At 35.7% G+C, this 23,498-nt stretch overlaps 1 protein-coding gene across 3 annotated transcripts in view; it reads left to right on the top strand.

The window, feature by feature from the left end:
* The window catches only part of NBEA (neurobeachin), a 464,261-nt gene that overhangs the window by 397,928 nt on the left and 42,835 nt on the right, over positions 1-23,498 (top strand). For all 3 annotated transcript variants that reach the window (XM_030449922.1, XM_030449935.1, XM_030449928.1), the window contains 2 exons: positions 9,822-9,974; positions 19,775-19,942. In XM_030449922.1, coding sequence (XP_030305782.1) covers positions 9,822-9,974; positions 19,775-19,942 — 321 coding nt within the window. The remainder of the gene's footprint in view (positions 1-9,821; positions 9,975-19,774; positions 19,943-23,498) is intronic.

Here is a 23,498-nt window from a genome sequence, read left to right as displayed (position 1 = left end):
CTTTTCAAAGAAAAGAAGATAACCTAAACCTCTTACAATCCATTTCATTTTTATTTATGCTTCTTTGGAATTCAGTAGAATTTTAGGTACACATTTATAAGAAAATTTCAGGACTTGTTGGATGCAATTCAAATTAATATGTATAATATTTGATATGCAGACATTTCTTCAAATTCAAAGTGCTGACAGTTTGATTTTTCCTTTCCAACAGAATCTATTTTTTCTCAATTTCCAGTAGGAAATCTGGGAAAATGGACTCCTAGGAGTGGGGCTGTATAAGGAAAGACAGTTGGAAGAGGCTGTAATCTTCTTGTCTGGCTTCAGTACACAGGAGGAGAGCAGTTAAATACATGAAGGCATTGCAAAAGATAAAAGATAAAGGAATATCTGTGAACAGATGGAGGGATGGTATTCAACTAGCATATTTAATTAGTGAAAGAATTGTTCCTAAACTAGCAACAGAATCAGTAAAAGAAGGGACCAAAATGTTTGTATGAAAATATTAGGAATTTTGTGAACCAAGTGGGGTAATTTAACTACTGCTGCCAGCTATTGCAAGGATAATTATAGAGTGACAATAGTTGCATTACAAAATGCATTTTTATTTAAAAAAACCCAAATTTTTAAAATAAAACAGGCATTAAAAGGATACTTAGAACCTTAGAACAGATATCATCATAAAAGGAAGGCAGAAGTTGAGGATGTGGAGTAGCTATGTACTTTAATGTCATAGAATATAAAGATGGGAGTTGGGCATAACTTGGATAAAATAGTAATAATTAAGGGTCAGAGTTTCAATTGGGAAAAATTGTAAATTAATGTATTTTACAATATATTTGGGAGCCTGCTGTAGAGCCTTAGAGTCAGATTTAGATGTACAGACATTTCTATTATGCCATTGGAAAGAGAAATTCTACTTGCAGCTAAGTCATTACAGAAAATCTAATATGGGAGGCACAGATGAGATATGTTAGCCAATAAATGTTTTCTCCAGATAATCCCTGACCTGCCTGTTCAGGGATACTTTAGGGATTAAGGATGCTGTTTAAAATATGGTTTTGTTAATTAATGAAGATACAGGGAAGGTGAATTTATAAATTAACCTTGAAGTGATTTATTATGAGCTGATTCATCTTAAGATAAAAATAGATAAACACAAGCAGATTTAAAATTTTTAAATGGTACAAACAGAAAAAAATTTATAAATTATTTAAAGAAAAAAGAAAAAAAAAAGAGTAGAAATGAGAGGATTTTTAAAATGCATTTATTACCAGCAGTCAGTGTATTGCATAATCAAATAATTTATTATATATTACAAAGCCACTCCTGGAATAAGTCTAATGACACTAATAGTGAGCCTTAATCTTTATCCTTAGCATTATAACAACCAGGATATCCCATGGCATTTCAGTTCCACCTGACATAATCTGATTAGACATTCATTTGTTTCAGAGTACTTAAGTTCTTGGGGGAACACTAGTTTTTGATTTTTCCTCATTCAATTTTTAGTATGTATTTGTAGTGAGACAGGACCAGGTGCCCTGAGTTATTGATGAGTGGGTGTGGGTTCACCTGTGTCTGGCCTCCCTCCTGAGCATGTGCAGGAGGAGGGGGCCAATAAGAGAGCAGCTGACACCCATAGGGAGGCTCTCTCACTCTTCAGTAAGGATGGAGAAGCCCACAGCTCGAGGAGCCCCAGGAGCAGGCAAGAAGGGGTAGATCCCGAAGCCCCAGGAACAGCCCTAGGACATCGTCCAGGAATGGGCTAAACCCCGAGGCCTCAGGATCAGCCCTAGGAGCAAGAAGGGCTCCTCCTGCTACATGTATTCACTTCGGATAGAGCAAATTATTATTTCTTTGCTGGGAACAATCTAGTAGAAGTATGGTTTAGTGGTGGACTTAGCTGTGGGACTAAGCTTGTGTGGATTTAGCTTGATCTTAAAAGTCTTTTCTAACCAAAATGACTGTGAATCTCTGATTCTATACACCCAAACTGGAGGGAGTCATAAGAAGAGCAGCACACGCATTCAAGGATTTGTATAAGGGAAGTAAAATTGTACTTTTGTGGCATCATTAACATCTAAAAGCTAAGATGTGGTAACCTAAATGATATGAAACATGCAAATGTATGAAAGGGAGAAGAATTCTTTGTCAGGGAACAAAAAAAAGGTGAGCAGCAGAGGAAAGGGATCAGAGTTGTAAAATGCTTACTTAACCAACAGACTTAAAGGGAAATTGAGTATTCTCTGAACTTGAATATCCTCACAAGGGGAAGTATTAATCCCCTTATTTCTCAAGCTTCTTAGAGGTGCAGACTGGCAAAGCACAGGAAAAGCATCAGGGGCGATCATGAATCGGCCAAAGGATGTGCTGGTTGACCCTATGGGCCCTTTCCATTTGTAGAGTCTGTGTTTCTTAGTGGTAAATCAAGAAGGAGTATAGCAGCTAATTGTTGCTGTTGTTTGTTGCTTAAGATCTTAATGAACTGCATTTCTCAATGCCATGACATCAGGGCCAACTTTTCCCTGAGGCCTTGGAGTTCATCCTGAAAAAGGATGAGAAACCGAACTTTTATTAATATTACAGCTTCTCAGATCAGTTGTGCTACTGCTTGGAATTCCTTACAGGCTTTTTCAGCAGTTTGATCAGTTTTTCAGGGACTGAGAAAAAAAAGTGTTAGGGAAACACTGAGAAACCCCCTCAAAATCTCTGCCCATTTTGCCTGCTTGTCTAAAAGCAGCAATGGCTGTCTTGGAAAACAAAAGACCTTCAGTTCTGGGAGTGTGAAACATCCAAAAATTCATATTCAATTGACTGGCAACTTTGAATATTTATCCAGCAGTTGTGTGAGAAAGTCTATACTGAGCAGAAGAGAACATGTATAGAGGTTGAGTACAAAATCTATGCCTCATTCTTTGTCAAAGTGTTCTGCTTATTTGTGTAGCTTCTTGTGGCTGCACACTCAGTTATAAATGGGGGTCTGTGGCAGTATGGATTCCCAAGTCATATACATATTGTAAGTTGTTTTCCCATCCTAGAGATTTTTTGAGTCTTTATAGTAAATATTAAGAGCATGGAATATGGGCTATCCATCAAAGTATCCATCAAAAAAACTTTCAAATCTGTTAAGAATAGCTAGTGTTCATTATTCATGTATTCCTAACCATATATTTGAAATTCATCTGAGCCACTTTAAGTACCTTTAATCTCTGATCTCAGTAATCTCATCAACTGCTGTGGCACAAGCTATGAAATAATTTTAAAACAGTGTGTGTAATGAATTAATCTGACCTTCTTAAATGGCATGTATTGTATGAGGGCCACAATTTTTGCTTTCAAGTAGTGTATTAAATAATGATATGAATTTCTTTAATTCCTTATTAACAAGGTCTAGTTAAAAAAAATCCTTTTAAAATAGCTTTTTAAGAAAATAAAATCTGTATTATGATTTTTTTTCATCAGTTATTTTTTTAAAGGAAGGACCATGAGGTGCTTTATTCTTAAGTGCTTAAGTCACTTCTGAAGGAGGTCAGTTTTAACTGGCCAATTGAGATTTTTAGGCAATGTAGATGCTTCCAGCAAGTGTTCTTTTTTTAACCTCAATGTAGTTCTAAATGAAACAGCCAAACCACATTCAAGAAATCCTGCATTAAAATTTAAAAGGCAGATACTGACACTTGCAAAAGAATGCATATCTCTTTACAAAACTGCAATTTGGAGAGCAGGTCTCCTTTTTTTCACACAAATGTTTCCTCTCCCTTCTTCTTCTTTCCCTCTGTCCCATTGCATATGTGCAGTCTCCTCTGGACCTAAATTGTTTCACACTGAGCTAATGAAAATAGGGCTGTGGCAGTGGTTTGATCAGGCTGAAAGACAAGCCTTAATTGCTACATCTTGAATTGTGGCACAAGGTACACCACCTCTGAAAAATGTAGCATATGATAGATTGTTGCTCAGCGGGTGGATAAAGATCTACTTAGACAATTTTTGTTTCTCACATTTGGGCTATTTTGGTTCATTTTCAAAGAAGCTTTCAAAGAAGCTTCATCACCTACAGTGGATGAAGCAGAATTAATACAGTATGTGCTCTGTTAGAGTGGGAACACACAAGGGAGAACCTGGATAACAGAGTTTATTTTATTGTGTCTGCCTTTATCAACATCGACCTTCTCTCAAGATAATCAGTACAAGCTGGAGGAAGAATGAACATTCACAGGGTGACCTTTGAGGAAGCAAGTCACCCGGAAATGACCATAACTTGGCCAGTCATCTTTCACATTTTTTCCTTTCCACCCCCCGTCTCCCCCCCCAGCTCAGGTTTTTGGTAACACTGACTTCCCCAGAACCTCCTGTTCAGGCACTAATCTTTCCTAATGCCTCTCTGACTTGCTATATTACTTTTTGAATAGTGTGTTTAGAATTTAGAAAGGTAGCTCTGACAAAATGTCATTAAGGTGCCTTAGTGTGAATTAACACAGTTAATGGAGGCACTCATGACTGACTCATTGACCCAGTACTAGGCTCCTGTGGAATTAATGGATGCCAGGGGATCAGCCTTTTGGGAGGAAAAGAAAGAAAGAAAAAAAGAAAGAAAGGAAAAAGAAATGGCAGCTTTAAAACTCTGAAGTGAATTATATTAGAAAAGTGAAAACGTCTGTGTTGGATTTGATTTCATTGGGAGGCCATAAAATGGTATACCCTTAGCAAAACATCTTAAACAGAAACGTCAGATTTGATGCAAGTGGTGTACAATTATGATAGTGTTAATAATGGCCCTCTATCACCCCAAGACATATTTTTAAAGTTTAATTTCTCAACAGCTTGGATTTGTCACAGTCTTGTAAATTAGAAAACGCATTTATGGATGTTTTCTTACATAAAGACACAAGGCATGTAATACTGTTAACTATACCTTGGGGTTTAGTATAGCTATTAAAATAAACTAGAGATCACATTTACAGACAAGAAATGTCTGTTATAATATTTATTCTGCCTTTTTTTTTTTTTTTTTTACACCCCTGAGTAGCTTTACTGCATCGTTCTTCATCTGAGAAGAGCAAAGCTTCTTGGGCAGTTTGAAAGGGAGCTGACTATTCAGTGATAGAAAGCTAACCTGTCTTATTAGAAGTGTGAATGAAAGGGGAGCAGAGGAGGTTACCAGCTTGTGAAATGTCAAGGACAACTAGACAGAAATTACTGCAAATAGATTTAGATCATTAGAATCCCTATTTTTATTAACTCTTTGAACTCTAGATATTTATTGTGGTGAGAAATTACCCATGACAGGTTATGTAGTCAGAAAGATTTATTTACAACCTTTGATATGTTTTGGCAAGAGCAAAGCAGCAATAAAATTTACTGAATTGTATCAGTTAATGCAAAATTACATATAAGCTGAATGGCATACAATAACAATGTGCATCTAAAATGCTTCAGTGATCTGTGAATATTTTAAAAATAGCAGACTTTAAAAAAATAGTGAAATTCCTCGTTTTATGTCTGCAAACTGCTGCAACTTCTGGGGAAGCTTTTTTTTATGTTATCATTTTTAATGTTTTCCTTCATGCCTTGATTTATGCTGGGTGACTCAATGTTTGTCGTGTAGGAAGAAAATATTTTGATATTTTTCTTTCATGAACATTAGTAACTTGAAACATAAACCTCTCAAATCAGGGTAGCTTCAAGGAAGCATTCCTTTGCATAGACCTGGCTTTGCATCAGGATTTTACCAGTAGTGCCCCTGAAGGTGTAATGGGGGTTTTAAAGATCCACTTGTCAACTCTTGTGTCCATCAAGTGGGAAGAAGAGTGGGAGAACAGACAGTTGTCTGTGTTCCATGCCCTGGTGTAAATACCATCCCTTATATACATTTCACCCCCACTAATTTCTGAGTCTCCTTGTCCCTCTTTTTAGGGTGAATTTAACAATGATCCTTCTAAAGTATGAAGCTGGTGATTTCTAAGAAGCAATGTTGTGTGGCAAATTACACTCTGCATAAAAATGAATGAAAAATAGGAGATCCTGCCATAAAAGTATGCAATCTTAATCTCTGACCTAAAGACCACAGAGGATGATAAAAACATTTATTTTGGCTTGTGTGTGATCAACATGTGAAAAAATATATTAAGGCCAAAGAATATGCAAGAATAATTAAGTTACATACTGTTTAGTTCAATTTTACTAGCTGATTTGGGGAGTTTGAAAGAAAAACTTAGGCAATGTAGCAATATGAAAGGTAAAATCATTGTCCTTTATTTGGATTTTAAGGATCTCAAAGGCTGTAAAAGTGGTAGGATGATACTTTCCAAGCATAGTAAAGTATGCAAAGAGGAAGAAGTAATTTGTGCTCTGTATCTAAGATGGACTGATATCTAGGACAGGCGGAAATGGACTTCGATTGTGTAGCAAAAGGTTCAGACCAGGCATTAGGTAGAACTTTGTTGGATGAAGTCAGTTGATGGAAGGATCATGGAGTTGCTGTCCCTCAAATTCTGGGACAACAGGATAGACAGATATCTGCCAGGAAAGATGGCATAGCAGAGCCTCTTCTGGAACAGAGGAATGGGCAGAGTCACCTCTCCAAATGTGACCCGGAAAAGTTAGGTACTTGAGGTATCTATTCCCTGTCCTTAAACAGGAAAAGCAACCAAAAGAGCTGTCCCTCCCTAGTCATAATCTTTATTATGAACTGGCACAGAACCACTTACAAAACAAAGAAACTCCAAACTCTGGCTGAGAAAATGTAAATAGGCTTTGAAAATAACTTTAGCCCTTGCTAGCACCACGTTTTCCTTCACTCTTGTGTTCATTATTGCAATGTCCAGTGGCTTCTTGGTTAAAGCAATTCTCTCTGAGGCCAATGTCATCTTGCCAGTTCCACTGAAGATCACTCGTGTCTTTTCCTTCCTTTTTTTTCAGGTTCCATCATTACTGTCTGCCCTCTCCTTGCTAATCCTTATTCTCTCTGCTTCTCCCAGCTTGTACTTCTAGAGAAGCACACTAAGGGACCCTGAGGGAGGGACTCTTCTCCTTTCAATCATCACCTGATGCCTGCCATTGGCATGATTAAGAAAAGCTTCTTTGCTTTTTCACAGCAGAATAAACAGTGGACACATAAACCAATCATTTCTATAAATTAGTGGTATTTTCTATGCTTCTAAGTAGCTAAAAACATATTTTGGAATTTTTTTCAAATCTTAGTAAATTCATACTTCTCAAGTGCCACAAGTTTTCACAGTGGGTCTGTGTTTTAGTATGTATTGAGTCCTCTAGAAATGAGAAAGTGATGGATGTATCCGAGTTATTTTTAAGTGTTGTGGTTTCTTAGTGTAGTTGGAAGTGGAGATGTCAAAATTTCAAGAAGAATATGAAATGCTACCAAAGAAAGTTTAATGGTTAATGCAAAGCATAGGAAATATATAAGTAGATCATGCTATTTAGTACTCAGGCAAACAAAATTGTAGGCTGTACTAAAAAATAACATCTAAGAGAATGCTGAGACTACAGTACAGAGGATTTTTTTTTTTTAATGATATGTTTAGTTTCATTACTTTGACTAAAAAAAATTATGCCAGGAGATGTGTAGGTGAAATGATTAGGGTTCTAGAGAGTGTTATTTGAAGAGGATTTAGAAGTCTGGCACTGGTTAGTTTCCAGAGCACAGGAATAAGACAGGTCAAACTGAACATATACAACACAATAAATCTTATGAAGAAAGTTAATCACATGCTTTCTACTCATTCTACTTCTATTTATGTTTTCTGCTATACCAGACAAGGGAACATTAAATTACACTGAAAGCAAATAGCAACAAAGATAAAATTACTAAATGGAAATACCATTAAAAATATTCAGTGAATTAAATCCTTGTTTCAAGATACCCCTGAAGTTAGAAGCTTAGTAGAATTCAGTAAAACACTAATTGTGTTTTAAGGTAGCACAAATCTTCCAGATATGCTACATGTAACAGTTCACAATTAGATCCTGGGACATTTAAAAGTGAAAAGGAAATTTAAGAGTTAACTTATCTGATGGAAACAAAAACTTACTTGCTATTCAACAGTACAGGTTAGTACACCAACATGATGCATAAAAAATGGTAATATTAAAAGCTGGTATTTGTTTCAAGGCTGTTATACAAAAATACAAAGAAATTTTGCATACTTTTTTCTTCAATAATTTCTATTTCATTTGAATACTGACTTTTAATTTAATTTTGACTTAATAATAATTCCTCATTCTGAGGTCCTTTTAAATATTTTCTTTCTTGAAGGCAGTGCTTAGTTTGTCAATGAATTGTATGGAGCAAATGTGGGGCTGTGGCCAGCTCATAGTCCCAAGTTAGTAGTATTTTGCACAGCTCTGGAAAGATTAATGTCCAGTTTTCTTCAGCTGTGAGAATTTTTCTTTAGAGTTAATACATTGTGTGTAGGGGAAAAGGGGGAAATTTGCTTTCAGAATTCTTCTGAGAAGTTAGAGGTATATAGTAAAACTCAAGATTGTCAGTAAAATAATCTTTTTCCTTTTAACTTTGTGGGGTATTCAGGATTGCTTTTTAACTTGGCTTTCTTTTAGCTGCTGTTTAATTATTTACTGCATGCAATTTTTTTTTTCCTTCTTGAAATTTCATAATGATCTATTCAGTCTCAGGCATGTCTTATTTGCTTAGGGTTTTGCACTAGTTAGATATTGATTAGCATTCATTTTAGTCTAACCTGAATTCAGACTTCAGTATATTAAAAATAATGCAACAAAGGAAATAAATTGCCTCCATAAACATATATAAAATTGTTACATAAATATTCTTTTTTTTTTAATGAATAAATTAGAAAGTTATGCTTTGACTGCTTTATTCCCTATGGAACTGCAGATCAGTTTTAATTAGATAAGTTTGTGTCTGCCAATGGTTCTTTTTTTTGCTCTGCATGTCTTTTGCTCTGCAGCTTTTGAAAGAACCACAAAGAGACTCAGATTTCAGGTGTTGTGTCATCAGTTTTAATCATGTTACACAAATGAATGCCATAATGCTTTTAAAAATGCAATTTAGTGAATTTAATCTATATCTGGATATTAGAAAAGTGATAGTGAGTGCTAAATCTTTTTTACTGCAGTTCAGTACTGATAAAGTAATACAAAACAACAAATGGCAATACTTATTCTGTCAAAATGCATTTCTATTTAGCTATCCTGGAAACTGGGAAAAAACCTCACATCCTAACTTATCTATCTTGCATTAATGTACTGCAGGTGATCAGTTATGGTATTTCACAATTTAATATCATGTATTTATGTTTTAGGGACATTTGCTATACTACATTTTTCTCTCCATTTAGTTTTGGGTTTTTATTACAGTACAAAATTTGTTCACCCTGAATTATTTTCCTATATATAGGTAATCAAATTGTCACCTTTTCTATGTAGTTAAAGAGAAAAAGTAAAATCTAGAGTGTTCAGTAAGAAACTTTTTACTACTTTTAACAGTTTAGTTAAATAATGATTAAAAAAAACTTAGGGTGTGGAAGGTTTGTCATACAGTTTCTTGTACCTGTTATTCTGAAGAGGTCTCCATTATTGGTCATTGTTTTACGAAGTTATGCTTTTCACAAAAACAGGTGTGTGAAAAACAAAGATTGAATATTTAATTCTGAAAAATAACTTTGGCTCTAAGTGCAAAAAAGCACATTATAAAATTTCTTAAACAAGACACAGACACATAAACAGAACCAGGAATGCTGTGTTCTACAACAGGGCCTGCTTCAGTCAGCACCATTTAGCATCTCTGTATAAATGTAAAGACTCATTGTGTGTTTTCTCCTTCTCAGGAGTTAATTCCAGAGTTTTACTACCTACCAGAGATGTTTGTCAACAGTAATGGCTATAATCTAGGAATCAGAGAAGATGAAGTTGCTGTGAATGATGTTGATCTCCCTCCATGGGCCAAGAAGCCTGAAGACTTTGTCCGCATCAACAGGATGGTAAGATGCACTCTTTTGCCTCAGTTAGAAGCTCTGTGTTGTGACAATCTAGTTTAATGCTGATTTTCATTTATTTAGAGATAGATTTATAGAAATTAATATAAAAGTGAAGGAGAATTTGCATTCTTTCTTGCTTGACAGAACCCTTCATTTTAGAATGGATTTTTCTCCATGTATGCAAGTCATGGAAAATGAAATTTAGTTACTTACTCTACTATGAGAAAGATGGGCCAGACAATACCAGGTAACCTGAAAAAATCAAGTCTGTTCCTCCTGATCACATTCTACATAAGAAATAAAATTTTAATATAAATCATGGTATCTTGCAAGATATTTTATACTTCTTACTTGACTGGAGCTAGGTACTTCCTATTCATCAGAGAGGGACTAAAAGGGTAGAAAAGCAAATGCAAGATAGCATTTCTCTGAGGAAATTTTGCAAAAGAACTGCTCTGATGTAAATCACTGTGAAGTCTGCAGAATTTAAACATGAAAAAAAATTATGTTGTACATTTTTCCTTGAATTTGATAGATAATGAATTTATTAATGAAAGACTTCATATGCTTCTGGTCATTTTTAGGAAAAACAAGGTGTATTACGGTGTTTTAACCAGCAAAAGTCCAACTTATGGTTCTGCTCTGGAAATGGATCTTTCTTAAAATGCATGTCAAGGAAGAAAATTTTCCTTCAGGAACTCATAGAAAATATAGCCATATAAACTTCAAAAGTATAAAAGAATATTATAGAAACAAACCTATTCCAAATATGATTTAGAAATGTCCTCTGTTCAGAAGTGTCCTCCATATAGAAGAGTAAATGGTTTGACATGTACCACAGTCTTCTAAGCAAGTGATGGCAACCTCATGACACAAGACACATGAAATACACTATCCAAAGCATGAAAAATATGTTCCAAGGAATAGTTCTTCATTGGCAGAAGGAAAGCTGAACAACATTTTCATTCTTTTTCTTGGCTGATTTCTCTTATAGCTGCATATATTTAAACATTCTTTCTAAAAACATGTAGTTAACAGCTGGTGGTAATAAACTCAAGTACAATTTTACTAACAATGGAAGAGGTGGACTTAAAAGATTGCTACCCTCCATTACCATCTCCATTACCATCTCCATTACTATCCTGAAGTGTGGGATTCCTAGCCTCAGGTTCATGTCTCCGGAGTGCCCATGTCACTGCACAGAGAGAGCTTTTTTGGATTGTGGTTGTGGCTAAACCTGAACTGAGCCAAGTCACAAGCACACTGAAGCTGACCAAGAGGTTTACTTTTGACAGAAGTGTGATAGCTTAGTGAAAAAAGGATAAACAGATGCCACCTATTGGAGAATGTAGTGAGGAATATTGATGACTCCCTTAGGCAAAAATGTTCCTACTTGTTTTCTAATTTGTGTTTCTCTATCTTTCACTTCCACAAAGATGGAATGAATAATAGCAAATTATAATTCACTATGTGATAGGAGATCACTCAAAGAAAAGTGTTAGCTTTAGTTTATTTGATTTCTCTGGTGCAGCATCTCCTTCTTAGGAAATAACATAGGAACTCTCTAGTGAAATGATTTGTACTGGGTTATTTTTGGCTATTGAAGAAAACACCTGCTTACATGAATTTAGAGTATAGCATTTATGCCCCTTCAGGGCTCTTCTTTCAGTCAAGGCTGGTAGTTAAGAGAAATGCTTTTTAAATTTTAATCTGTAATAGCAATGGTGACTGATTCCTTAGGAATCTAAGTATGCTCAAACTGCCACAAGACAGACAAACTGATGACAAGAGCAGTAGCAGTAGAGTAGTCTTAGAATTACAACCTTAAACTGAGTACTTTGCAGATTTTCAAATCAGATATTACCTCACTTAGGTATCATACCCTTCCTATACTGTCTCCTACCCCTGTGCCCACAGATGTGAGCATCAGGCTGTTGTGCTACAGTTTTGCCTTGAGGCATTTTCTGCCTTCCCTTTATTCATCCCAGCATCTACTTTTAGCAAGAGCTTTGGTTGTTAAAATTCAGTTCTGCACAGGTACAGGCTACCTTAAGCAGTTTGATAAAGTTCACAAATGATCATAAAGATAGTAATTGCCTAGAAAATAGGTGAAAAATCCATAAATTTATTTGAATTAGGTACAGAAATTACACTGAAAATCACCTTGGGAGGAAAGAATTAATGATATTCAATAGGAAGCAGAAGTTTGGAAACAAAAATTAGTACCAAAAATAAAGCAGAAGCAAGAGAAGGTTGATAATGAGCAGCAATTAGATTAGATTAAACTCTCTAATTCTATATTCACCAGATATAAGTGTATTTTGATGCTGCCTATGGAGAATCATTGCATCATAGTGGATGTAAACAGTTGTACCTGTCTATGGTTCTTTTGAGACTGCACCTGGAATATTAGATTTACTTCTAGGCAAGTAGATGACAGAAGAAGTACTCACATTTGGATGGAATTCAGATGATAGGAACAAAGTGAATTAAAATTGGGATGTCTAAAATACATGATATATGCATGGGTTTTTTTATAAAGCTTATTATAAAGTAGCAACTAGCTAAAGCAGGATAATCCTTTTCATGACAATGTAGATCGTATGCCTAGTAAGAGGAAATGAAATTATATTTTGAAAGATAAAATATTAAATAATTTTTCAGAAAAGCTACCTCAGGTAGGTTTTATTAGCTCATAGATCAAACTGCCAGTATGCCCCTTTTTTGGTCACTAGAAGTAGGCTAGTCAAAGTAAGGAACAAATATAAAAGGAATGGAAAGTTTGACATTCACAACCTAATGTCTGATTCCATGTTTTGAACAGCAGCCAGCAGATGTATTATTCAGTTAGGTCATCTCCAGGCCAGGCTTTGGCTGCTATACAATAATCTATCTCAAGGAAAAAAATAGTCTGGGTGTGGTGCTGACGTGTAAAACACAGCAAGCTTGTGCAAGCCTGGAATTTCTACGGCAACTTATCAAAGCAAGTAGAAAACATGTTTACAGGAAAGCCCCAGAAAATTAAGGAAAATTTCAAGTAAGTGTTCTCCTAATCCCTTGTCTAATGAAATTAGCAGAAGTCATTTTATTTCACTGGAAAGACTCCTATATAACATAGAGTGGGATCTTGTTTATCCCTAGCTGAAACTATTTCCTTCTGTTCATACATAATTTTTTGCTGGCTGCAAGCATATATAAATGTGTCATTTTGTCTGGGAGTAAATACAAAACCCTATATACAGCCAATCTGCACATTTATGAATGTAAAAATTTTCTTTAAATAACAGCAAGAATTTCAGTGTTTCATCCTGAGACTTATTAAGACAAGTAGAGAAGAGCCCAGTAAGCACCAGAGGCACAGGGACACGAATCAACTTAATTTAACCAGTTGGTCAACAAGCTTTACGAAAATTCTGTGCAAATTAATAAAAGGCAGGGTTTTGGTGTTGTTATAACTTTGTTTAGTTGGGTGTTTTACACTTCTAACTAAAAAGAGAAATGGAGATTAACATGGTTTTCCATCAAAAGAGATTCCTTTAAACTTGTGAAAATTAGACTCATTGTAAAGACTGGGAAAGACAGTCAAGTTATTTTTAAGACCCATTGCAGTAGCTTCTAAAGCACTCAGTGTATACATCAGGGATTGTTGTAGCAGTTTTATTTATCCACACAAAGCTAGACTGATCGCTCTGGAGTTACTCATGAAACATTAATAAAGCACAATGTTCAATGCTAACATGATTATGGGCTGACCTCGGCGATGGCACAAAGGACAGAGGCAGAAAGTGTCCCTGATAACATTACCCTAATGCTGGGCTCATCAATCATAATCTCCCATTTTGCCAGGAAAAAAAAAACAAAACAAACAACCCACGCATAAAACCTTCCACAGATGTGCATCTGTAGTCCTACTCAGCCTCTCATTCCCCACAGGCTTAGAGCAGTCCTGAGAGCCAGAAATGGAACAGATTCAGTCAGTAAGTCAAGCATGTTAAATCAAGGCAGGGAACACCACATGAAACACTGAAGCAGATCACTTATAATAAGCCTTCTTTAGTTTTGAAACAGAAGATGCAAGATTGTGTAATTCAAAGTTAATTATAATTATATTTTCATTATGGCTTATACACATTTTCAATTACAAATTGCAGCGTTGAGTAAAGTGCATTCACTATAAATTATATTTTTGAGACTCTAAACGGTGTCCTGTTGTTACACAGATTTTGTTCCTATTACATAACTGTTGCTAAGATTGCATTTTCTTTCTGTCTTTGAAATGATTTATTTGCTCTCTTCTGCCAATTATTATTATGTTTCCCTGGCTATTCAGAAGCATGCATAGTATTTCATAATTAAAAAGCTTCTTGAATAGTCATTAGAAACATCTATTATGAAAATCTCTGTGCTATGAGAATCTGGAAGATTTATTATTTCTCCTCACCATGCAGCAGCAGTTGACTTTATTTTTTTACCAGATAAGGAGTAGATAAGATTTGATATTACTTCCTCAGTAGTAGCTTTGATTTTATTTTGTGTATTGCCAAGGTTTGTTCTCAATCCAATTAGAACTCATTCAGCTAACAGGGATTTCAATCTAATTTGGAAAAGACTGATGCTTTTTTAAAAAACTTCCTGTATCACTGAAGAAATTTATTTACATCTTAGAGATGATCACATAAAGATAAGTTTCTATGCAGACATCTCTCAGTAACCCAAATCTGTAGGATGCACTTTCATTTTAATTACAATATTACTTAGTTTAAACAAAACTTATTTCAAATATCAGTATTGCCTGTTGGATTTTGTGGCAAGAGTCAAAGAGTTTACTCTTGTAGTCATACAAGGAATGGCAAAGGAGCCTAAGAACTATCAGACAAGGAGAACCTTTACATTCAGTGGCTGCAGAAGAGCGTGGATTTAAGGGGGAGAGAAAAAAAACCCTTCTGGCACACTGAAACAGCCAATGGCCTGTTATTGAGCAGATCTACAAAAGCAAAATAACTCAGAGTAGTTTGGAGAAAATATTTTTTTTAAAATATACTGAATATAGTTAGCAGCAAAATAGTGTGGTAGGAGTTCTTGGAGACACAGGCAGTGGATAGCTACAGGGGGAAGGGAAACATGGCAGGAATGGAGCAGCTCTGGTCCTGAAGAGGAGCAGTGTCAGAGCTTTCCTCTTCTCTGGTGACACAAATTACCAGGTAACACAAAAATTAGTATTAGAAAGAGATTTGAATAGCATACTTTATAATTCCAGAACTTAGGATACTCTATATAGCACATAGTATGCATTAAAATAAAGACCAGTGCCTCCTTCTGGAATCTCAGTAAAATATAATTTTAACATCAAAGTAGGATGAATGGAGAGGGAAATGTGCAGCATTCGCACTTCAAAGTCTGAAAAGAGCTATTCTGCTTAATCTCACTAAGCAGTAACTTGGGTAAAATAAACTTTATTTAGGTTCTACGTAAACACAAATTTACTAATATCTATTTATCTTTTACAACAATTACAGCCCAGATTTTCAGCCTGTGCAACATGTGAGCATTCATTTGCCTGCAAACGTGCAAAAAGCAGAATACCTTTACTTCCAAATACTTATCTTTCTCCTACTAAACATAATGCTTGTGGTTTAGCTATTAGCAATAAAAGTCACTTTACTAAAAACAGTACCATAGGAGACTCCCTCCCTTGAAAAAAAACTAATGAAAAATGCTGACTAGAATACTCCTATTTGAAAATGAAGCCCTGATAACAGTGGTTCAAACAAGTTTAGCTTCAGAGTGCATGAATATAACAGCATGGTTTACTCATAATAGAAAAAAAGGAGTCTACTTGTTTCTGTTAAACAGTAAGAATATTGAAAAGCCATATATAGTGAAAAGAACATATGAATATAAAAGAAGATATGAAAAGAATATATAATCCTATAAGCAATAATTCTTATTGCTTTTCTTAAGAAAAGTAATTTTCTTGTCTTTAATATTGGAAATATACTAAAAAACCTAAAGCCCTTAAAATACTTAAAGCCAAAATGTTCACCAAAGCACTCTTCTTTAAGGCCATTTCCAGCCTATTTTAAGGTTATTATCTTTTTCTGTATGGTCTTCGAGTGTACCTACAAATTAATGTAAATGCAGAAAATTCCTTCACCCTATTCCCTACTGAGCATTGCATATTCCTGAGAAATGAAACAATGTGCTGTTGACAGTGAACACCTCATAAATTTTCAGGAGGCACTTACATGGAGGGGGAGCATCCTGTGCATTAGAGCAAATTAGGGAGAGGATTCTGCAAGTATCGCTTGAGTAGTGGTGCAGAAGTACTTGGGAGAAACACCAGCAAACCAGGTCAGCCCTGACATCTGAAGCTTTTTCCTGACTAAGGTGAATCCAGGTTATAAGCACAGATCAGGAGCTTTGTCCCCTCCAAGGGCCAAATGGGACTTTGCAAACTTTTGGTGGCCTCTTTGTCCCTGCCCAGCGCCATATCCCACACACCACCCCAATGAGGGGGATGTGAGTGTCACAAGTCACCCATTGCCACCCATCATTGGAGGCTGTGTGGTGTTAAGGCCCATGCAAAGCCATTCTCCTTCACAGCTCTGGCTTTTCTCTGTGCCTTCCACTCTGGTCTCTGCCACAAATCTCCTCACCACACTGGTCTTCCAATACAGGGCACTTGGCAGGCACAAGGCTTTGAGCCCCCCTGCTACCATCAGCATCCTCTCATCCCTGACAGTAGTTCCTCTAACTTCAAAATATCTAGGGAGTTCTTAAATTTATACTTCAAGGTAATTAAATTCATTCCCTACAAATTTCCCCAAAACTTGTGTTGCATTTCTACATACAAACCTCTAAAGAAGCATTAGACCTGTAAACATAGTACAATTAATACTTAATAATACTTACAATACTTAAAGAATTGGGGACAGCTGACGTGCTTCTGTTAAAAAGTACCTCATTTATTAACTAAATTATTAAAGAACCATTCATCCATGCAAAACAGAAGTTCTCCAAACCTGCCAGGGTCAGTAAGCCCTTCTCTGGAATGACAAGCTGCTGAGTATGGGCTGGTCATGCAAGCAGAAACTGCCTCAGGGAAACATAACATGGGCATTCAGCTCTCCTAACACCAGGGAGTGGATGTTAGAGGAAATACTGGGTGAAATATGCTCATTTGACCCAAGCATTTATTTTTGCACATTTAGCATCCCACCTTTAAAGAGCCAAAAGTTTTGCCATTTTCCTGAAATGCTTTCTGTATTCTAGAAAAAACAGTGCCTTTTAGATGAAAGCAAATGTCTAATGATTTTTTTGTTAATAATTTTTTAATAAATAATACATGCAGATACAAAAGAAACATAAGTACACAGAGTTTGGAAGAGCAGGAGAACAGTTAGGCTGCTTACTGTAAGTTGGTCACGGATGCTGGAAAGACAACAGGCTTTAAATTCCATTTAAAGTTTTATTACATACAACTGAACATTAAAAATGGAGCATTTAAAGGTTAGGAAATACTTTATTTATGGTTGCTGTGGCTGGCTTAATTTTATCCCTGCATGCTAACATCCTGCATGCTAAATTAGGTAAAAGTCCTATGAAAAAAAATTTTATGGGATTATATAGTTGCTGAATATATCATGTTGCACACACGCAATACACCACAATTAAGGATTTGGCATTTCTTGAATATTTATCAGCTGAAATGCATGAAACCATACAGTATTAGTTTAAATGTATTAAGTATTAGTGCTATTTAAATTATATTACTTGCAATTTGCACGATGGCCACTAATTTTGAAAACCACCAGATTTGTTTTATATTTTGGAAAGGAAACAACATGTAGAACATTTTTTATAGCTTTTTCTTGTATGCTGAACTTGAGCCCTTGCAAACTGAGCTACGTTAGCTATTACACATAATAAGCATTCCCATTCATTTTCCTCAGAAATAGCAGTCACTGGTTTTGACAGAAAATGGTTCAGTTTGTCACCACAGCACAGAGAGTTCCTTTTCCATGTGGAGCATTACAGGGAGAATTTCTGAGGAGTGACTAAGTGGTTACCCAGGGAAGCGGATCCATGGGTCTTGCCCCATCTGCCCCTATTCCTGTGCTTAGGGGGGGGGTGGGCAGGGGCTGCTGCTACCACTTCTGGGAAGTGCATGGCACAGTACTACAGTGTCCAGTGATTATTTCCTAAGCAGCCTCCTTTTGTCCTAGATGTTCTAGGTGAAACCCTGTCCTAGCTGAAAAGTGTCTTTGCTGAAGTGTGGCACTGTGCTAGGAGCAATGGATAAATTAGGACTTCTTGGGGTGGGGGAGGATAGCCACTGAGTTTGAGAATGAGATAGATTTAGGATAATGTAATGGAGAGGGTTGCTGTGAGCTCTGAGTGAGTGGTAAACTTTACATAGATATTTAGATAATAAATTTTATTAAGGCTGTTATTTATTTTGGGGGAGAGTTTACCAAAATCTTTTTGAGGTGCCCAGTGACAGAACTAGAGGCAATGGGCACAAACTGAAGCACAAGAGGTTCCCTCTGAATGTCAGAAAACACTTTTTTTTACTATGGGGGCACAGGTTGCTCAGAGAGGTTATTGAGTCTCCAGCCTTGGAAATACTCAAAAGCCTGCTCAGTGCAGTCCTGGGCTGCTGTCAGTGGTCATGCAGAGGAGTTGGACCAGATGACCTCCAGACAGCCCTTCTAGCCTCAAATTTCTGTGATTCTGTAATGTTATTTGGGTTTTTTTCTAACAAACTTGTTGGAAGCTTGTTCCCAGATCTGAGAACTGAACTGCACTTGTTCTGATCAAAGGGAACCAGGTATATGGCACTGTAGAAAAGCAGGACTTATGATATAGTTTGGGCCAGGACACCTGTAAAAATTTTGGCATGAATCAGGTGACATTAGAAAAGAATGAGTGTTCCAGGATGTCACCTTAAATACATCTTATAATAGTCTTTATAGGTGAACAATTTGTGCATCCAAGTAGGTGCTCACGGGAAACTAAGAGACATAGTCTGTCAAGGGAAGAGTGGTAACAAGAAACTTTGAAATGTCTTCAGCTTTCAAAAACTCCAGTTCAGTCAATAGTACCTTCTAAGGATTCCAGTCATATCTTATAAAAGCATATTGGTTGGCTCAGGCTCAACAGAAATATCCTATCTAGAATTAATCTCTTTCCATATGTTCAGGAAAGGAATAGCAATCCTTGATCTGATTTTTAAATGTCATCTAACTATTCGTGGCCTGTGTTTTCTTTTTTGAAACAACCTAAAATCAAAAAATTATTGTGAAGAATACTTTTCTCCTTTGAGAAACCAGTCAAAATTGACACATTGAGTTTGGAAGTTCTTTTTACCAGTCTCTTTAATCCTCAGATTTCTGCATTAGATATAAGACTAATCATAAATAGTTGAAAAGTTAGTTGGGAGATAGAGTTTTTTTTCAATTTTTTTTCCCATTTTCATTGATTTTTATCGATGAATTACCTAACTTATTTGACAAACCCAAAATTTAATAATTAAACCCTTTGCAGCTGGGAGAAATGCAGTAGCTGAAAAGAGTATTGGCTTCTAATAAAGCTGAAGGAAAGAGAATATTTTTTTAGTTTTTCTCAATATAATTTGTTCTGGTTTTTAGTGTTTGAAAGCTTTCAGAGATATTGAATAAGCCTGAACAGGAAATGTAATGCTGCCCTTTCTGTTTCCTTAGATAACAGGAGAAGGTAGGATGTAATTTAAGCATGAAATTGCAAGACAGAATTTACATCCCAACTCTGAATTTCACTTGCAGGCCCTGGAAAGTGAGTTTGTATCATGTCAGCTCCATCAGTGGATTGACCTTATCTTTGGCTACAAGCAGCGAGGACCAGAAGCCGTGCGGGCACTCAACGTTTTCCACTACCTAACGTATGAAGGCTCTGTGAACCTGGATAGTATCACTGATCCTGTCCTCAGGGAGGTAGGTGTTACTGCCATCTCCTTCTAAAAACTGATGGGAGCTGATGTGAGAAATGGTTGTCTTTTGGTGCTGGAAAAAATTGGTGTGTGTGACTTGATTCAGAATTTACATCATAGGTGACTTCAGAAGTGAGTATTGATAAATGGGCAATAAAACAGATGACCCAAAGTATTCTGTTTACTTGAAGTTACTAATATATTTAATGGTCAGTTATGATACAGGAAATTACAATGTAATGTATATTCGGTAATACATATTCTGCTACTTTTTATAATTTACTTTGATTAAATTCCCTTAGTAGAACTGAAGAGTTGAAAGAAAAAATTGCACCATAGTCACAGGAAAAAAAAAATCTAACATTTTCAGTCAGATAATGGTGAGAATATATCTCTGAAATGGTGAGAATATCTGAAAAGGAATGTATTTTCTTGAGTGACTGAGAGAATTATTCAGAATTCTTTTGTGTTAATCATATAAAGTGTAATCAAACTGTTACCAAAACAAAGATGTTTGCTATTTGTTGACCATACAAGTATTTCTGTTTGTATATATGTGTGTGTGTGACAAATATATATATGCACATATATACGAGTTTCAAATTTATCAGTAAATTAAAGAAAAAAAAAGGTCATGCTAGCTCTCCTGATACGTTTCCTTCCAGTGACTGTACTTGTTTTAGTAAGACTATTAATTTGAATGATCATTTCTTAATATCATCCATTTGTTGCCTAAAACAATTGAAATTTGGTGAAAAGTGTGAAGAAGCAACAGCTGCTAGATGAGTACTGCTGTGATGAAGCTGTATGCACACAATCTTCCATTCCCCCAGATAGCTGCCATCTGCTGTATGCAAAACAGTGATAATTTATATATTGCCAGGCGATGGGTTTTTGTTTGTTTGTTTTCTAATCTCGGAGACAGAAATCTATAGATTTCAAAAAGAAATAGATTCTAGAAGGCATTTGTATCCAGCTAAATATAGGGGCTTGGCATGGCTTTTCTTTTAGTCGTGGGCTGTTACACCTTCTGCATTTGGTGCTTTTTGAGGAGTAGAACTACAGAAAAGAAAAATACACCCCTTGTTTCCTGGAGCTGGATTTTCAGACCATGCACTGCAAAGCTTGTGTTTAGTAAACAATCAGTATTTTCTTAGTTTTAAGAATAGCAAGAGTTGCATTGATCCCACTGCTTCAAATAGTTAGCATTCATATAGTTGTTTTCTGGATTTTAAAACTTGAACACAAGAGTAGTCAGTAAGGTGCAAAAGTGGAAATATGACTGAGCAATGCTTTTTTTAAGTAAAAAACAGGTGTCAAGCCACATGAATACAAGGGATTTGCGTGGCTTAAGGTACTGATTTGCATGGGCAGACTCCTGTGTCTCAATTTTAAGGGTCTACTCCCACAGGGTATCTTGTAGGATTGAGGTCTATCTGTCTGTACACCTTATTTAACATCTTATGACATGATGAGACTCTTCAGCTCTCCTGTGGCTCTACTTACATGCATAACTTGTCATCAGAAATTTAAAAAAATTCATGGTGATGTTTTTGTTCACTCACTTGTACATCTGACCCATGGCTTGCCAGTCAGGAGCGTATAAACCTCTTTTTAGGCTATTTACATTACATAAACATCTAAAGGAAAAACTTAATCTTCATTGTCACAAGTTAGATTAGTAAATAAAATTCATTGTTTGCAATTAGAAAGCATGTCTAAAAAAGTTGAATCTTTCTAATTTTTGTTATATATAAATACATAAGGTTGTAGGTAAGCATTAAAAATCCTACTCTTAATCCTTGAAGAGATCTGTTATTGGTGAGTTGTGGTTTGTCATAAAAAAGGTTCAAAAATTATTTTTTATTCATTTTAAATCAGAAATTACAACACATATAAATATAGAAAGATTTAAAGCTGCTGTCTTTTTTCCTGAGCCCTGTTTATGAAACTAGCAGACATTCTCTGGCCAGTAATAAAGCATTTGACATCTTGATGATCCAATAGATCAGGCATTTGGATGTCATGTTTCTCTTAGAAGTATATATGTTCTGTATGAATCTCTTTGTTGGTGGTGGGTTTTTTTTCCACATTATTCTTTTATTCTGGCTTTTACTAGATATTCCACAAAAAAAAAAATTAGAAGATAAAAGATCTATTAAAAGCCTCTGAATCCCACTCATAAATACAGAAATATAAGGACAGGAACACTAGCACCTATAAAAATAGTTATAACAATTCTTTTATATGTTTTACTGTGGCAGGTGGTGGTGTCTGGCATCTTAACTAAAGAACACTGCATTTTGAAATTAATTGAGCTTTTATCCAGGAAAATGCATATCTTAGTATCCAAAATTTTCTATGAGTATTTTCTAAAGAAATTGAAATGTTTTTGTTGTATCACACAGAAGATGGTGAATGTTCACAATAAATAGCTGTGAACTAAGCCAGGCAGCAGCCACCATCAGACCAATGGACTCAAATATTGCAGTAACCTCCTCAAACTTTGCCTGTAACTGGTTTCATATTGAGCTGAGTCCCAGCAGAAGCTGGGACCATTAAAATAAGGCTTCATATAAAACCCTGTCCCATTTAGGTCTGAGCTGACTGAAAGACATGATGTAAAAAGGCAGATCCCCATGAGGTGTTTATTCCATATTTTGCCCCTTCTGATTTACCCCATGCCCCAGAATCAAGCACCTCACTGGGGTGCTCATTGTCCATAACCATTCCTGAAGGATGGTGAAAGAGTCACTTCAGCAGCCGTCTGGATGGAGCAAAAATGTATTCAGTGGTGGGATAACTCATCCCTGTCATCCTTCATATCTTCCTCCCATGCAAGGGGGAACTCTAACAACTCTCTACCGTTTAGCACTGGAAAAATTACCATCCTCAGCTTTTGTTCCTTTTGGATCAATTTAGTCAAAGCCTCTCCTTCTGCCTTGCTTTCTTCGTTTTCTGTTTTGCAAATTCTCAACGGGTGAAACCAGAATCCTGGGATAGCATTAAGTTTTCTACTGAAGTCCATGAAATCACATATGTCTGCCTGTGTAATAACACTTTGGCAACTTAAGATCTGCAGTGAATTGGTAAAATATAGTGACTTTATTTAAACATGCTGATTTTTTTTTTTTTTAACAATTTTTTAATTTCCTGATATCATAAAAAATATTTGATCACTATAGTTTGTTTCAAGTAGTGATGAGAGTGACATGACAGTCCTGAATTAAGTGCTCAACAAGAATACATACAATTGAATTTTGTTGTTTGCATCTTTTATTATTAGAAGGTGGGAGATTCTTCAGTTCTATCATTTCTCTTTCTGTATATTGCAAAATTGTTTTCATATTTTAATGAGGAGGAAAAATATGTAACAAAATAAACATTTTTCCAAATGTTTATTGTTATATGTTATATGTTCCAAAATTATTCCTTTTTAAAAAAAAAATATTATTGTTGCAACCTTTTGTATTCCATTTGTAAATTCTTCCTCGTTTTAAAGTAAAAGCAGTGAGGTGAAAGCTAAAACCTGAAGAACAGCTTAAGGATATTGATTCATT

Source organism: Calypte anna, chromosome 1 (genome assembly GCF_003957555.1).
Source record: "Calypte anna isolate BGI_N300 chromosome 1, bCalAnn1_v1.p, whole genome shotgun sequence".
NCBI classification, from domain to species: Eukaryota; Metazoa; Chordata; class Aves; order Apodiformes; family Trochilidae; genus Calypte; species Calypte anna.
Note: the sequence above shows the minus strand (reverse complement) of the source record. Positions and strands in the feature narration are given on the sequence as shown.